Here is an 18,789-nt window from a genome sequence, read left to right on the forward strand (position 1 = left end):
ATCCCACTTCGGTGCTCAGAATGAATATCACTATATAGTAACATTTACTAGTAATAACTGCTAGACAGGCTAATATCTATTTCAGTTTTTTGTAATATCTTTAATTATGAGACAGAATCAGGAAAAAATTGAAAACTTCAGCTATATAATATCATCTATATGTGGTAACTGTATTACTTTTTTTAGGATCATTTCTTCATTGAGATTGGAGCTACCTTAATTCTGAACCTAGAAAGATTTTTCTAAAAATGTATGTACCAAAAATATAATACTGCCCCCCATCCATGTAATTTTTACGATATATTGTCCACAGAGTTTATGCCAATACTTCAAATAGGTGAAATGCTATCAGAGATAGGCCAATCTTCATTGTGACATTGCTGCAGAAAGGGGATTAATGAAGTAGAAAGAATGTTGCAAGGATTCTTTTGCAAAAATAAATCAGGTATCTATTCTGGTGTAGAGATGGGATGTTAGAGGCATGTTGAAGGCTGCTCTGCTATCACCAGTGTAGGATAAGAGTAGTACAGTACATGTACACTTGAAATCTGCTGTAGCGTGTTTGTGTAAACTAAATGTGCACATTTTGTAAAAAAAAAAAAAAATAAACATGAAGAAAAACAAGCAGCATGATCGATTTTTTTTGAGTTGTTAAATACTTGTATTTCTTCAAATTAAACATTTTTGCCAACAATTTCTTTTTTTAAAAAGCTTACGTACAGTTCTGATCTCAAACAGAGATATTAGCACAATCCTGAAGTAAATTTTATTTTGCTAAGCAGTGTCAATTTTCAAAAAATTCTGAAATTGCTTTCACATGACAGACTTTTTAATACCCTATGCAACAGCATATTTTGAACACCAAAAAAAAAGCCCTTCCAACAACTTAAAATTCCAGAATTTAATTTTTCTCAGGGGACAAAGTTCTATGGCAAATAATGTTACTTCAGTCAGCTTTCCCTCACAGAGTAACTCAAATATCCATAGCAATGTGAACCCTGAACAGTACTTATAATAAGACCTGTTAGGAATTATTTTGCAATCAAGTTCAAATACATTCATGGAAAAAGGCTGTACCCTCCAAGGCTTGACAGCCAGGTAAGCTGGCTTCTGTGATCTTTTTATTGTCTTTAACTCATATTTTTTTCATAGCTTCCACATTCAGAAGTTTATTGGCTTGTCCAGAGCCAAATTCACAAGCTAGTCCCAAGCGTATCTGTGGCATTACAGAACTCAGTGCAAAGGGAGCATAGTGTAAATACTCCAAAGTTGCCTCCTACATCTAGCTCACATTTAGTAGGCCCAAAGCTAACTGCAACTAATTAGTTGAGCAAAACATAGGCTGTCGCTCTACGGAGCAACCTGATGCCTCTGCACTGTATTCTCCAGAACCTCTCCAGCCTCTCAAAACAATGTGCTGAGAACGCGCTGAGCAAGTTGAGTTTTGCACCATATGCTGCTACCCGTTTAGTGCGTTCAGCTTCATACCTTTAAAAGCTGACTGACTTTCACGAAGTCTAGGAGAGTTCTCACAGTTCTACATCTAACCCAGTAAGTCGTGATGAACCCAAACTGCATCCATCTGTGCCTGTGGCACAAATGAAGTTACATGTTTCAAAAGCATGTATATATATGTAATTTAACACAAGTTAGTTACTATTTAAGTAATTACCGCCAAATTATTGTGCATCACAAGTGTACAAAACATATTAAGCACTGCAGATCAATTAAAGGAAATGGCAAATTACAACAAACTAAGAATCAATATTTACTCTGCTTTTGAAATACATGTACAAAAAACAACCATACAGACAGAATTATGTGAAACAGTCTTCCATAATTACATAGTCACAAACTAGTAAGACTTTTCCCACTCTCCATCATCCTGAAGAACTGTGATTATTTTAAGAGAATATATCATACCCCAAATAAGTGTCAGTGATGTTCACTGGCAGTTTCTTTCCAAACTTCACCTTACAGTACAAGTCACTACAGTTTCCTTGTTCAAGAGGAGATAGAACAATAGGTTGGAATTTTAGATTTGATGATAGCCACAGTTGCCTGTTGATGAAAATAAAACAAATTTAAACAAAATAAGGCCACTAGCACTACATATAAGAGCATTCATATAGTTTCTGTAAATTGTATAATTCACCACTTTTACTTAGTTATCTTTGTTATGATCAAACAGTAGAAAACAAAAAAGTTAATATTTGCTGAGAAATTTACTGTCAAAAGAGTTGAAAATAATGAACTGAAAAATGGAGCATCGTGATAACTAATGATGGAGAGTAAACATCCAAGAATAGATATATGTAAACTCATACCTAAAACTAGGCATAAATATAGACAAGAAATAATAAAGTTTAATAGAAGAGTGATATGCTGGAAGGGACTTCAAATAAAAGTAAGAATCATATCCATTATAACTCATTTAGAATAGAAATTTGAATTTGCTTGTAATCACAATTTAGGAGTTTGTTTCCAGTTTTCTGTCTTATCTTATTACAGTATTTTTAAAAGACACACAGAAAGACCTAATTGCAAAACCGATTAGACTACAAGAACTCTGGGGACAGAGAAGAATTAGAGGTTAATGATTCACTGGATTAGTTAAGTTATCTAGGCCTAAATTTTCAGAACATCAAGATGAGATGTAATTTGCCTTTTCTTGTCTCACTATGTATAAATAAAAAAAACTTTCGTGCTTATTTATTTGTTGTGACTTTTTTCAAGTCTGTAATGCAAACACTGCTACTGCCCTTAAAATTAATATAAGAGAAAAAAAAAAAAGTGGTGTCTACTGATTATGTGGGTGTCTACTGATTAAGGCGCACAAGCTCAAAACTGGTTGAGCTACATTTATGGTCCCTACTCTTTAGGTTATTCCTATACTTTACCAATGACTGTTTAATACAATAAATGTTCATAGGATCAAGAAAGAAAGTATTTTCTCTTCTAGATGACTCACTTTTTCTTCTCTCCTCCTTTCTGCACAACATACAGTACAACAGAAAATGGCAACAGAACGTTCAGCAGAAGAATACTCTGCCATTTTTTTGATTTAAAGCAATTGCAGATCTAACCTCTGGGTTAACCAGGGTGGGCTGGAATGTGTATCTGATTTCTTCAGTAAGTAAGTGACCTAAACACTAAGCTATTAGTGGGAATGGGCATGTGTCATCAATAATGCCAAAAAGGATCTTTTAGCAAGAGTAAATCCTGTTGAGAAAAGTATTTAGGCTCAGAAAAAGGAACACGAAACCTGCATCCCAGGCATATTGAAGAAGACAAATATTCAGCCTAAGTCAGGTGTCAATAATCTATAAGGGGCCAGAAGCTATTTACTAGTTGACATTTGGTGAATTCCTTCATGGGCATCTACCCTACTCTATGGTCTGTACAAGAAGCTCGCATGCTTTACTTAGCATAAGCATCTACTTACTACATAAGTGCTGCAATGCCTAACTTGGAGTAAGGACTTATATTAGGCATCCTGGATCTTACCCTACATAACTAAACCATTCATCACACCAGTTCAAACCCTGGAAAAAAATTTAGACTTTCTAGAGAAATGGAGAATTTTCAAGAAAGAACAGTGAGTATCTCATTTAACCACTAAGTCTGCATAAGCTTCCCACCAAAGACAATAAAATGTTCCAAGCAAATATGATGGGTAGGGATCCACATGGATGCACACTGGCTCCCAAAAAGACTTCTCCTGAATGGGGCTTGGTGTGCTGTGCTGTAAGAGATATGGAACCCGTGGTATATTTTACTGAAACATACTCTGTATTTCCTGCTCAGAGATTAAAACAATGGAGAATACAAATGAAAAGTGGGAGATGATAAAAAATAGGCGACAACAAAACCTAACTGGCAGAATATGGATCACCCAGAGCAGATTTAATGTAATTTCTATCATCACTCAATACATCAAACAGACTGAACCAACAATTTCACTATGGACTGGAACACAACTCCGCTGATTGCCACAATACGAATTCCTGTGTTTTATGCAATATGAATAGTTGCGACATGTAAAAATAAGCAGTTTTCAGAATGGGGTTTTTAATCTGAAAGACAGAGATGGAAGTTGTTTTTGCAAAGTTGCATTCAAATATGCAGATCACCAAATAATCATCTGGTCAACTCACCTTCCCACCATATTGCTCCAACTTTTGTAAAGCAACAGTAATTTTTTCTCTAAATTTCTTGTCCATTAATCTCCTTGAAAGCTATTGGAAAAGTAAAATAAAAAGGTATATAGTACAATATATGCAAAGGGGCCAATATAATTCTATTTTATTACTTTATTTCATCTTATCTTTGGAAAATTAAAGCCGAAAAGAAATATCACTTTATAGCTTGTAACTGATGTCAAACTATGGAACTCAGTCAAGGCAAAAGCAATAAAATGTTAACTGATGAGAAACTTAAATTCAAAGAAGGCTCAACTGTTAGCAAAAAAAAAAAAAAATTAATTTTTTTTTTTAGCAAACAAATTTTAAAGAGGTATCAACCTTAAAAAGTGTCATTCTTAAAGTGTTGTCCACATGAAAAATTAACACATTTTTCACATGTGGTGGAAGAGATTTATTATAGTGGAAATACTTTCAAAAAACTACTGCAATTTCTCTCTTCTGTGTTTGATGTCTAAAAGGTCCTTTTATTTTGCTGTAAAAGTGCACTTTGCAAGCAGGCTAAATGAAACCATGAAAAGCCTGTCTGACAGAGGAAGGATGTCTACAGAAGGACTCAGTATAAAAATACTTTCCACAGTCCCACCCTAAGTTTAATGAAAACATCCTTATGCAGAATTCCCATCTGAAAGAAGTGGGAATATTTGCTTATGTTAATTTATTGAAACTTTCACAGATTTTATTTTTAAATATTCACACTTAAAATGCAAAACTCATTTTGCAATAAACATAAACTTCTCTTCAAAATACAGCATCTATTTCACTTAGGCTTAAAGCTGGATCTTTTTTAAATAGTAGAGGCAACATGTTCATTATTCTCCAATTTACATTAACAATAGTTTTTGGACCTTACTAGAACTTTTCAAGTCACCATATTATTAAAGAATGATGGACTCACACAGAGGAATATATGAAGTAATGCTTTTCATGGAACTGCTGAGTCCTCCATTGTATCTGTGCAGAAATTATAGTAAACATCTCACCAAAAGTACCATAAAAATACAGATGATTTTTACTACAGCATTAAAAACTTACATTTGTGAGTAGATGCTTAAGATGATCATTAAGAGATGGGCCAACAACAGCACTCAGCTGAACTAAAGCATCCAATCCCCTTCCGAATACTTCATCATCTGAATGGGCCTTCAGAGGGAGAAAAAAGAAAATCCTGTCAGTAATATTCAGACAAAGCTCTTCAGAACTGCAATCTCTGCATTATGATTGCATATAGTATTTTTTAAAATTAAAACTCCTGTGCAACTGCTATTTGTTTAGAAATACAAGTACAATATCACTGAATATTAGTATCTAGAGGTAACATTTAAAAACAGAAGTATATTCTCAAAGTAGAAAACAAAAGTATCCACAAAACATCAGTGAAAACCTGGCATTTCTTCTGAGACAAGGAAACTAATAATTTATTACTGATGAAATAAAAAACTTGTCAGGCAAAACAAACAGTTTACTACAGCAACAATTTTAATGCTTCACAGCATATTAGAAAAAACTCTCCAAATGCAGATATGTTAAAACTGGGAGACAACATTTTAGTTACAAGTGTAATGAATTCAGGGTAATTTCTATGTAATTCATAGCAATAACTGTCTTTGTTGGAGAAACACAGGAGCCAATGACTTTCTGGCTTAATTAATTTAGTCCCCTGCCAACTACAGCTTTGTCACCTGTCAGCAATTATCAGGTTCTTATCTACTTCTAGGGTGCTTTGTCATTCTTATTGCTCCCACGGGGAGGGTTATTCTATACCTGAGTTCTCTAATGGTTTATTTATCTTACTCTTCCTTTAGCACTGAAATTGATTCATGACAATTTATTTTGTTCTTGTACTAATACTGACCTTTATTTAAACAGTTGTTTTTCCACTCTGACATTTAGGCCCTGAACTTTTTTTTTTTTTTTAAACTAGAAGTCATTAACTGCTTGTGTAGTAGAAGGTTTAACAAGACTTTATACCAAAACAGTGCAACAATGAAATTTATCACATGAGCAACAGTAATTGGAAGAACAGAAAAGACTATTCTTCTAACTTTGTCTTCCAAACTATACCAAAGATACTGATAACACACAATTTAGATCACAAAGAATTTTCAAACTTTCAGCCATCTCTATAAAACCAGAACTGAAACATAGCTAGATTAAAGAACAGCAAGTAGCTGAAGCAGAAGGATATGAAAGATATGAAAAAAGATCCAGAAGAGATTACCTGAGGCCAATGCTTTACCTTATTTTATTTTCTGAAGGAGTAGAAAAGTTAAAAATATTTAAAAATTAAGAATATGACCTCAAACATTTTAACTATATTCTTCCCTTTTCCTCATTGGCATATTGTATCTTCGTAGCATGTTCTGAATGTTTAAATGTAACAGTTAAGTATTCATTCTCACATCTCCATATTACTGCACAGAATAATAGAATCATTATAGTTGGAAAAGACCTTTAAGATCATGAAGTCCAACTGTTAACCTCGCACTGCCAAGTCCACCACTAAACCACGTCCCTAAGCACCACATCTACACGGCTTTTAAATACCTCCAGGGATGGTGACTCAACCACTTCCCTGGGCAGCCTGTGCCAGTGCTTGACAACCCTTTCAATGAAGAAATTTTTCCTAATATCTAATCTAAACCTCTCCTGGCACAACTTGAGGCTGTTTCCTCTTGCCCTATCGCTTGTTACTTGGGAGAAGAGACCAACACCCACCTGGCTACAACCTTTCAGGTAGCTGTAGAGAACAAGAAGGTCTCCCCTCAGCCTCCTTTTCTCCAGACTAAACAGCCACAGTTCCCTCAGCTGCTCCTCATAAGACTTGTGCTCTAGACCATTCGCCAGCTTTGTTGCCCTTCTTTGGACACGCTCCAGCACCTCAATGTCTTTCTTGTAGTGAGTGGCCCAAAACTGAACACAGTCCTTGAGGTGCAGCCTCACCAGTGCCGAGTACAGGGGACGATCTCTTCCCTAGTCCTGCTGGCCACACTATTTCTGATACAAGCCAAGATGCTATTGCCCTTCTTGGCCACCTGGGCACACTGCTGGCTCATATTCAGCTGGCTGTCAACAAACAACCTCAGGTCCTTTTCCACCAGGCAGCTTTCCAGCCACTCTTCCCCAAGCCTGTAGCATTGCATGGGGTTGTTGTGACCCAAGGGCAGGACCCGGCACGGAGCCTTGTTGAACCTCACACAACTGGCCTCGGCCCATCCAGCCAGCCTGCCCAGATTCCCCCATAGAGCCTTCCTACCCTCAAGCAGGTCAACACTCCCACACAACCCGGTGGTGTCTGCAAATTTATTGAGGGTGCACTCCATCCCCTTGTCCAGATCATTGACAAAGGCATGAAAGAGAACTGGCCCCAGTACTGAGCCCTGGGGAACACCACTTGTGACCAGCCAAAAACTGGATTTAACTCCATTCACCACAACTGTTTGGGCCCGGCCATCCAGCCAGTTTTTTACCCAGCGAAGCATACGCTCATCCAAACCATGAGCAGCCAGTTTCTCCAGGAGAATGCTGTGGGACACAGTGTCAAAGGCTTTACTAAAGTCCAGGTAGACAACATCCACAGCCTTTCCCACTAATCAGGTCACCTTGTTATAGTAGGAGATCAATATATTCACCTCAGTGCCCATCTGAATTTAGAGTTAAAGACATATTTAATATAATATAACCGAGGCAGGGTTAACATGAGAAAAAGAAACTATTCCCACCCCACCCAAACTCCAAACCAAAAGCCCATGGAATAGATTTATCACACTAATATTTTCTGTGTAGCCCTCACCAAAACAAGGAAAAAAAAAACCCAACAAACCCATGAAAATCTCTGCATGAAGATTAAGACATACCACTGCAGCCTTTAACACTGGAACTAGACGAGGCAACAAGGGAATTGCTTTTTCAGTAGCACCTTCAACCATGAGTAATTCTTTAAAACCCTCCTTTGAAACAAATGTATAGGGATGTTTTGTCTCTCTCAGACCCTGTTGCAAATGTAAAACATGTTTGTTTAACAGTTAGCCTTCTTTTAAACAAAAACATATTTAAAAAGTTCCACATAGTAGCAAGATAATGTTTAGATTGTTACATCAGTTCAAAACATAAAATACACTAACTCCACCATGTGGAGCCATTGAGTACAACTCTACTTACAGAATATTCTTATTCATTTTTCTTTTGGAACATCGAATATAAAAACTCATATATGAATACTGTCAATTCAATCAATATTTGTACTTCATTACCTTTAATCTAACTACCGAACTTAATTTTTCAACAAGACCATGAACAAGAATAAGGCTATATTTATAAATGGTTTTTGCAATCTGAAGAAAAAAAAAAAAAGGTGAACTATGGAAGGAAAGACACGCCCCATCACACACACGCTCCTGCAACACCAAAAAAAATGTATATGGTACAAAAATGCACTTCTAGTGAAGACCTGACTGATAGAACTCAAAGATTTAAAGCCTATGGCTGCAGTCTTTCTGCTTCCCATAATAGGGGCTCTAAGTTACTTTAGGAATTGACAGCTTTGTTTAATCTTAAAAAAAAAGCCACCTCTACAGTATGCACTTTATTCCATCTATCTCACTGGATTCAACATGTATTTACACTCCTAAAACATATTTGGTGGCAAATGTCACAGATGATGCTGAGAAAACAGAAACCTGAACATAATGTATAGTATTTCTCTTTCAGTTATTTACAAGATGCCATTTCCACTGTATTAGTTCAATCTACTGAGGAGACCACTTTTACTTCAATAGGTAGGCTTTATAAACAAAAAGAATCAAAACAATTTTGTTTACAAAAGAACCTGCAAAGCCACAAATGGATCGAACTATTTCATTCAACAGCTGGGAATCTGAGATGCAGTCTTGTATTTGGCCAGAATCTCGAACATTAAATAGCTCTACCTAGCTCTCCCAGAATGCTCTAACTAAAGAACTACAAATGGCAATGTTTTTGACCGTCTTCATTCATACAAGACCCTCGCAAATGTTTTTACAGTTCCCTAGCAGGTGAGTCTAAGTTAGCTGGCTTAGCTTGTTACAAAATGCCATTTGCAATTAGGAAATCCTGTATGCTTAACTTTTTGCAAGAAAATTGAGTTTACCTCTGCCAAAGTTACAAGAAGCGGATCAAAGGGAACAGTTTGAGGAAGGCATTCCCATTGCAGTCTGTGCTTTACTGAGCCATGCACTAACCTATGTAATGAACAAAGTTTTAACAAATTAACGTAGAATAATATATAATTTATTGCCAACACTATTCACTTTAAATATATCACCAATTGGTTTGCAATATTACTATAATGTTATATACACATTTTCAATACGTACTGCTCTCCTTAGTGAAATGTATAATGGTATTTAACAGTGCAATTATTATAATTCCCAAATATGGCCATTCTTCAAAATTGTGCTCGCAATCACATAGACATCAGAAACTAAAAGTTATAAAAATTATAGATGCCTCTCATACCAACACAGAAGATGCTCCCTTTGCAATGTTATTTATTTTGATAAATATCACGAAACATTTTCCTCAAATAACAACTGGTAAGGGAAATCAGTTGAAACTGAAAGAAAATCATATTGGAATTCAACAGTTACTCCTAAGATACAGATAAAGGCTATGTATGAATGATTAATTATATTTTTGTATTATTTATTAGTATATTATTAACACATGTATATACATTTATTAATGATTATTTGAATTTTTGTGAAATAATTCTGCATCCACTTGACAAAACACTAAGGCACTTATTGTCTAGGCAAATGTATAATAGACAAAAGTAACTTAAAATACCACAAACAATTACTTACAAATAGTTTTGTTGATTTCTGATATTGCTGACAACTACAGAATTGGAATATTCAAGAAAATGTTGTCATACTACTTACTTCAGACAAAAAAAGACTGCAAAATATCTACTTACTAAAATGGCACTAATTTTATTATGTTTGTTAACAGGGAAAAGTAAACGCCATTACATGAAGAAATCAACTTCTTTCATAAAAGAGGTTTAGCAAACCAAATCTGCAAATACCTAGCTATTCTTTAAAACCAAAGCTTCAATATTAACAGACAATTAAAAAAGAACCAAAAGAAGACAATTTCAAAGATATGGAAAATTGTTTTCTGCTTTGAAAAGAGTTAAGTATCAGAAGTCTTTTCAGAAATAAATGGAATCAAACAGCCTAACCAAAAGATTAAACATGAGTAAATGTATTTCAATGCCCATAATTCTACCTAACCATAATATATTTAGTTAAAAAAATAAACAAAACCAACACACCTGCATGGAATGCCACCTTTAGCATATATAGCAGCAAATGCAGAAAGTGGTCGAGAATGAACACCAAACTGAGGGGAAAAAAAAAAAAAAAAGGATATGCATCATTTATTCGTAACAGTAATGTTTGATAATTCTTTTGAATATGTTAAAATTGCAGTTTACCAAAAAAGGAACTTAGTCATACAATTCTAAAGCTGATCAAAAAAAGAACAATGCAGCTATGAGGTAGAAAAAATGTATTTGGTACATTTATAAAAAAATGGCTTTACAGAATTGTCTGGTTAAGAAGTTGTAAAAATGAATAAATAATGTAGAATCAGTGGTCTCCTGATGGAATACCCTTATTTTTTCTATTTTCTCTTGCAAATCTTAACACTGAAGTCTAAGACTTCACAGATTAAGGACCTCCCACATTCCTGATGCTCTTGTTGTTGTATTGGTAACATGCAGAAGGCAGATTTACTCTAATTCCATCTTGATCCAAGAACAGACAAAATTACAAGGTGGCAAGATGCGGGAGAAACACCAAATGTCGGGCAAGAGAGTATGAGGGCACAGGAAATCAGCAGGGAGGTTCATCCTGGGTGAGAAGCTAGGGAGGACTCACTGGAGAAGGAAACTAGGAGCTTCACAGGACAGAAGCCTGCACAAAGTTGGTTTTTATCATATACATGCTTCTTATGCATATGAACTATTGTATTATTTATTAGCATGATCACTCAATGCTACTTCCCAGATTAAACACCTTATCACAAAGCATATAGCAGGAAATACCATGAAAATTTAATTTTTATCTTTTGAGGAGTGTTTGAACCTACATTAACATTGTTTAAATAGTGTACATAGTTTGATGACTTCTTAGCTTAATTAAGTCATTGCACTACTTACAAAAAGGTTTCAAGGAAAAAAAAAATGCCCACATGAAAGTATTCAGCCTCTGTTCATGGCAAACTAATACCTCACCAAAGTACTCCCACAGTTAGTTTGTCTTCCAAAAAATCTGTGACATTACTAATTGTTTGGCTGACATGGCCCAGTGGTGAGCTTTAATTCACTCACTCAAAGCTAGCTCTCCAGGCACAGGACTTCTGTGCAATAAACAACTCCTTCCATCAGTCTTCTCCTGAGAGTCCAAATTCTTCCCAAAGTATTGCATACTCACAGTACTTGGGAGTTTCAGTCATGTTCACCAGCAATTAATTTGCTAGATTTTATGAGGTCTCAGTGATCTTCAAGATGCTGATTCTTGGTTTCATTGCATAACTGAGATGAATTCCTCTAAAGGAGCAGGTGCCAAAATTTATAACTATACCAAAAAAACCTCTCAACCCTTTTAAACTATTAGCTCTAAATCTCTTTTTAGGACAAAAGTACATGGAAAATAAAAAAGTTGCCATCTGAGCCATAATTGTACCAAACCTCCTTTTTAAAAAAAAAGTAACAAGCATATTACACCTCAGGCATTTGAGATTAGAAATTAGGCAATGTATGATTAATAACAAACCTTTAGTTTAAATTTACAAAACAAGACCAGAAGAAACATGTTCTGCATGTATTTCATAAAGTAAGGAAAGTTCTTCCAATAAGAGATCTGTTTTAAACAAACAAACAAACAGAAAACCCACCACCCACACATACCGGATCGATAGTTTTAGGGTTCAGCTTGTCACTAGGCTTTGGCTGCGCTTTAATTGCAGGTTCTGGAGAACATGGCAAAGGAGAAGATGTCTTGCTTTTCTGTACTGCAGTCTTTGGTTTTATTTGGGTGCCTGATGACATTCTTAGAACATTACTTCCTAGAATAGAAAAAAATTAAAAACATAAAATAGTTTTCATTCCTACATGACAGAATATCAAGAGTTAGAATCCTCAGGTCCAAAGACTAACATGATCAATCAATCAACAAAATCTGAATAAGTGTACCAGAAAAAAAATGCTTATTCTTCTATATCCTAAGCAAGGCACAGGGATATTTTGACAGTCTTGTCACTCCATCTTACAAATGCACATATCTCCTAATCCTGCACTGCTCCCCTTTACTTCTGTACTTTGAGGCCTACAGCAAAAGTGAAATTAGCTACAGTCTGCCTTTAGGGCAGCCTACAGAAATCTGAGCAGCATCACAGTGTTCAGCAGAACAGCCCAGAGTAAAATAGGCTGGTTGGGTACAGTTACAGCAGAAGACAGTAACAATGTGAGGAATGGCCAGGATGAAGGAATGAACACAAGAGGAAGCAGATTCAGGACACAAAAAACAAAGCAGAATCAAAAAGGGAAGAGAACAGAAATGTAAAGCAGCAAAGAAAGAATACAGAAAATGAATTCCAAATCCAGTAAGGAGAATGAAAGTATTTTATTATAAAGAATACAAAAATAACTTTCTGTATACATCTGTAAATATAGATTTGGGTACACATATCTTCTAAATGATAATGCACCAGCTACATGTATTATTATATAGGTATATAATTGGGTTAAAAAGTCCCTAAAAAAAATAATAGTCTACTACCTATTTAACATACCAAGCATGACACTATGATGAATAATATAAATTATTCCTGGGAATAATTCCAGGTTTTCAGAGAACGATTGAATCGTTTTCATTGGAAAAGAACCTTAAGATCATGAAGTCGAACTGTTAACCTCGCACTGCCAAGTCCACCACTAAACCATGTCCCTAAGCACCACATCTACACGGCTTTTAAATACCTCCAGGGATGGTGACTCAACCACTTCCCTGGGCAGCCTGTGCCAGTGCTTGACAACCCTTTCAATGAAGAAATTTTTCCTAATATCTAATCTAAACCTCTCCTGGCACAACTTGAGGCTGTTTCCTCTTGCCCTATCGCTTGTTACTTGGGAGAAGAGACCAACACCCACCTGGCTACAACCTTTCAGGTAGCTGTAGAGAACAAGAAGGTCTCCCCTCAGCCTCCTTTTCTCCAGACTAAACAGCCACAGTTCCCTCAGCTGCTCCTCATAAGACTTGTGCTCTAGACCATTCGCCAGCTTTGTTGCCCTTCTTTGGACATGCTCCAGCACCTCAATGTCTTTCTTGTAGTGAGCAGCCCAAAACTGAACACAGTCCTTGAGGTGCAGCCTCACCAGTGCCGAGTACAGGGGACGATCTCTTCCCTAGTCCTGCTGGCCACACTATTTCTGATACAAGCCAAGATGCTATTGCCCTTCTTGGCCACCTGGGCACACTGCTGGCTCATATTCAGCTGGCTGTCAACAAACAACCTCAGGTCCTTTTCCACCAGGCAGCTTTCCAGCCACTCTTCCCCAAGCCTGTAGCATTGCATGGGGTTGTTGTGACCCAAGGGCAGGACCCGGCACGGAGCCTTGTTGAACCTCACACAACTGGCCTCGGCCCATCCAGCCAGCCTGCCCAGATTCCCCCATAGAGCCTTCCTACCCTCAAGCAGGTCAACACTCCCACACAACCCGGTGGTGTCTGCAAATTTATTGAGGGTGCACTCCATCCCCTTGTCCAGATCATTGACAAAGGCATGAAAGAGAACTGGCCCCAGTACTGAGCCCTGGGGAACACCACTTGTGACCAGCCAAAAACTGGATTTAACTCCATTCACCACAACTGTTTGGGCCCGGCCATCCAGCCAGTTTTTTACCCAGCGAAGCATATGCTCATCCAAACCATGAGCAGCCAGTTTCTCCAGGAGAATGCTGTGGGACACAGTGTCAAAGGCTTCACTAAAGTCCAAGTAGACAACTTCCACAGCCTTTCCCTCATCCACTAAGTGGGTCACCTTGCCACAGAAGATCAGGTTAGTCCAGCAGGACCTGCCTTTTATAAACCCATGCTAACTGGGCCTGTGTAATGCCCTGATAACAAGTGAATGTCACAAACACCCGTCTGGACATGGACAGGGATGGGCTGATGATGACCAGGGAGTGTTGACAAGGACAGAGCCTGCGGAGGCAGGATAACGTCTTGTGAGACCACTCCTTTATTCCTAAAACATGTAAACAATGACCATCTGTGCCCTGTGCACCATGTGCCTGTGACAGATCACCACTCACTTGGTCAGCCCTGAAGGGGGGTGGGGGGGCAGTGAGTCTACCAGGACCCCCACAACCCACCAACTCATTTCTAGAACGTTTATGAACATTCCTGAGCACATACTGTGCCTGCTCAGTGATGACAGACCCCTGCCTATGGGGCGGGCACATCGGGTTATAAAAAGGGAAAACATAAGTTTTTGGTGTGCGCCCACCACCTGAAGACTACAACTATGAGCAGAGAACATTGCTGGATCCAAGGGTGGTGATGTCTTTTCTTTCTCTCTCTCTCTCTTTTCTTTCTCTCTTTCTTTTCCTCTCTGTCACTCTCTTTGTCTCTAACTTAATTTTCGGTAATATCATCACATGTTTTACTAAACCCTTACCTTTCACGGTTCTGCTAAATTTTGAGCATTGTTATGACCTTTGCCAAGCCTCTATCTTTTGTAGTTCCACTGAGTTTTAAGTAAATTTATGATTGGTTTGAACCTCTAAAGTAATTGTCTTTACTTCTGATTACCGCGCAGAGAATTAAAAAGTTAACCTCACCCCCTGAGTGGGACAGGACAGCCTGATCACCTGGTTGTCCTGTATGTGTCATATGATGACACTCAATATGATCTGCTCCATAACCTTTCCCAGCACTAAGGTCAGACTGACAGGCCTGTCGTTCCCCAGATCCTCCTTGCGGCCCTTCTTGTAGATGGGTGTCACTTTGGCTAACCTCCAGTCAACTGGGACCTCCACAGTTAGCCAGAACTGCTGATAAATGATGGAAAGTGGCTTGGTGAGCACTTCTGCCAGCTCCCTCAGTAGTTAACATTTTTAATGTTAATAAAATTATAAACTATGAAAATTCTAGTTTTGAATATTATTAATGTTCAGTAATTTATATTATGGTGTAGTCAGGATGAAGAAAATAATTTAGTAAATAAGAAATTACATTCCTTTAGTAAACAAGAAATGACACTATAGAAATGAAAACCAATAGGAAGTCAGTTAAATAATACACATAAACAAACATTGCCAGAAGGATGAGCAGGGTGCTTGCCACCCAGCCATCACCTTTTGCAAATTGATGACACCCATTTTTGTCAACAACATGATTAAATTCCAAATACTGAGATCAGGATGAACTAGAGAGGCAGATGGGTTTTGCCACGCTACTTCCACTCCTCAGCTCTGTAAGCCACTTGCCCTAATCTCTGCCAGAATCTTTTACATGCGATCCTTGTTTAGCTTGGTTCCTCTAATTCTTCCCTTCAGACTGAACTTCAGGTCAGGTACTTCTGTCATTATCTAAATTACTAAATCTTTAGGATTCTTTCTGTTTCTAGTAAGAAGTGATAAGGCCCCAGCACTTGTGTTTTACTAAACGTTGAGAAACAACATATAGTACTGACTACCAAATTAGCTAAAATACAAATACAAAGTAAAATTGAAAGTTTAAATCAATACTTCTTGACTGATGATTTAATCAGAACTAGTGATTCAAATCAGTTCACCCACTGTACATCTTGGTTTCTCTTTCCTACTCATTTCAGAATATGGCCTGTCTCCAGTGACAATCTTTTCAAAAGAAGAACTAACATACCACAATTAGACAATTAAAAATCTTTTCAGAATACACAAAAACTTAAATGACACTTCCAGGAGCTATTCTGTTTGTCAAATGCAAATCATAAAAACCAGAAGTAATTTTAAGCCCTAGAAGACAAACTAAGATAGAAAGAAAATTTATGGGGTTTGTAAGTGCCAGCTTATTATCACAAAACTCTAATCACTTTAGAATGAGAAAACACATTTCTATCAGAAAAATAAGAATCAAAATGGTTTTATACTATAAAAACACCATATAAGTTTTTGACATTAGCATTATATATATCACAAAATAGTGCTATCAGTGTCAGCCTTTGAAATGTACAATTGCTTATAATGCGAACAGTCACCTTGCTAATAACAACATATTTTTCTCAGAAAAGTATTCAGAAGTAATTCAGATGTATTCAAATTCTTTTATCTTCCAAAAAGTAAGCTAGATACATGCCAAGGACTTTACTAAATTTTCAATGAATGACAAAATCTAGATGCATTTGAAAAGTCACTGGTTGTACCATCAGAGAAAGTTAAAAAATAAAAGCTGTGACAACAGGCAGGAACAATGTTAGCCCTCTGGGACAGAAGTAAAGATAGGAATTAAGGACAGCGATAAAAGTTTTGTAAAAATGCAACTGAGATAACATGTCTACGTATCACCAGAGGAGGAAGTGGCAGAGAGTGGGAAAAAGACTTTTCATAAGAAGGTCTCTAGTCTTCAGAGCAAGATGAAAGGTCTTGTGTAGTCAAGAGCTGGGAGAGTCACACAACCTTGAAGAGAGATCAGACAGCAGAAGTATAGTGATGAATCAAACAGGTGACATACAAGGCTTGATACAGAAATGAACCAAACTACTGGCAGACGACAGACTTGAAGCAAAGGACAGAAATCCTTAAATAGAAAAAGCACCTTTAAAAGATGTCTTTCAAAGGAGGAAAAGTGCGGCCTGGAGTTTGGTTTCTGGAAGTCACTTAAGAAAGATGGAATCAAAGTAAGTAGGAATTTAAAGGCGCAGTTGGTCCCTTACCCCGCTGAGTGCCAACTCTCCCGCCGTGCAGCCAGGGCAGAGTAAGAGCGGGGTACGGGGCACCAAGCACCGCAACCGCTAAGGGGCTCAAACTGCAAAGCTCTGTCAAGTTACCACAGACCGACGCTCACGGACACCGTGGGACGTCAAAAGACCCAACGAGACGACGAGGAAGGACACGCGGGCGCCTCTTCGGGCCCCTCTCCCCTCCCCACAGCTCCCACTCCCTCGTGGGAAGCCCAGATCAAGGCGGCCGCAAGGGAGCGCCGGGCCGGTGCGCAGCGGGATCACCTCTTCCCACGGGCCCCTCGGGAAGGGCGGCCGCGCAGTGCCCCGAGGGCTCGCTGCGGGGCTGCGCCGCTGCCCGGCGGCGACACGCAGGGCTCGACCCGACCCAAGACGACCGCCCGGCCGCACCGACACCCCCTGACCTGGCGGGCGGGCCGCTCCACGCCCGGCGACGCTTCCTGCCGGTTGCCAGGGAAACTACGGACCGCCGAGAGCTCAATCTTCCTCGGCTGTCCGAGCCCGGGGCGGAGACGTGTGGGCGGGAGCGCCGCGTCACCTCAGCGGTCTCTTGTCGTGTTTCCCTGTCATAGTGCCCTGCCGTGGGGCCCTGCCGTGTTTCTCTGCCGCCCTGCCCTGCCACGGTGCCCGGCGCCGGGCCAGGTCAGGTAACATGGCTGCCCGGGCAGCCCGCGTCCGTGAGGTTCATCCTGGGCATCGCCCTCTGTGCTGGCAGCTGTGGTGGCGGGTCTGCCGGGCCAGCTCGGCCGCTGGGGAGCGTCGGGGAGCTGAGGCCGCGTCTTCAGCTAGTCAGAGCCTCGGTGCCTGCTGGAGAAAGAGCGAAAATGAGATTAAAAGACTGATCACACACACAGAGTTTGTAATTACAACAGGGATGGTAAATTTTCAGGTGGCATTGCCACTCACTTTTACCCAAGTTCTTAATAGCTTCCCAGGGAAAACAGGATTTTGGAAATTCTTTATTTTGCTTTTATGTGACAAAAGTTTGGCTTTCAGGACATGACTGCATTCCCACTTGTGATCGTTTTTATTCCAAATAAAATGATAGAAAGTTAATTATAACTTTCTTTTTTCAGATGACCCACACATATGATACTGAAATCTGTGTCACAAATACAGTATTCATACACGATCACATCTGAACGTGGTAAACAACCTTTTGGGTAAAAGGGTACATTTTTTGTCCTCTGTGGACCCTATTGATATCAGAGTGCTTTTTTGCTTTCTTTAAGAGATGAGTTTATTCTTCATGCACTCAATAAATCAAGCAAGATGTTTTCCTGATTTGCTTAAACTGTGTGGGATGCAATCTTTCCACCGTCGCATTCTTTCTCACTTCTGTAATTTATAATGAGGAACTGAATGGGACTTCAGAAGTGGATAAGGCTATTCTCTTAGTTTTCCACAAAAAACCCAAACCAAACCGAAAAACCCCACAGAAAAATGCACTGACAGTCTTGAAAAGTAGTTGTTGACTATTTGAAAAGTACCATGGGCATTAGATTTTGGCCAGTGCTGGCATTTCATAATTAGCTTTATCCAACATAAATAGTTTGTATCTGCCAGTAATGGGAAGTTGTAAGTGAGGACAGGACAT

The 18,789-nt window shown here is 38.5% G+C and overlaps 1 protein-coding gene across 3 annotated transcripts; it reads right to left on the reverse strand.

Moving 5' to 3' along the window:
- Positions 1-1,749: 1,749 nt before the first annotated feature.
- On the reverse strand, positions 1,750-17,709 carry PACRGL (parkin coregulated like). Of its 3 annotated transcripts, none has more exons than XM_075752412.1 (8): positions 17,597-17,709; positions 12,157-12,314; positions 10,519-10,586; positions 9,331-9,421; positions 8,060-8,194; positions 5,238-5,345; positions 4,158-4,238; positions 1,750-2,061 (listed from the first exon to the last, which is right to left on the reverse strand). In XM_075752412.1, the coding sequence occupies exons 2-8, from the start codon at positions 12,295-12,297 to the stop codon at positions 2,005-2,007; spliced, it is 681 nt and encodes a 226-aa protein (XP_075608527.1). In that variant the 5' UTR covers positions 12,298-12,314; positions 17,597-17,709; the 3' UTR covers positions 1,750-2,004. The 3 variants fall into 3 exon arrangements, with proteins under 3 accessions (XP_075608527.1, XP_075608526.1, XP_075608528.1); XM_075752411.1 differs by lacking the exon at positions 17,597-17,709 and adding an exon at positions 17,166-17,505; XM_075752413.1 differs by lacking the exon at positions 17,597-17,709 and adding an exon at positions 17,048-17,170.
- Between the last annotated feature and the right edge of the window lie 1,080 nt (positions 17,710-18,789).

The sequence above is a fragment of the Balearica regulorum genome, chromosome 4 (genome assembly GCF_011004875.1).
Source record: "Balearica regulorum gibbericeps isolate bBalReg1 chromosome 4, bBalReg1.pri, whole genome shotgun sequence".
NCBI classification, from domain to species: Eukaryota; Metazoa; Chordata; class Aves; order Gruiformes; family Gruidae; genus Balearica; species Balearica regulorum.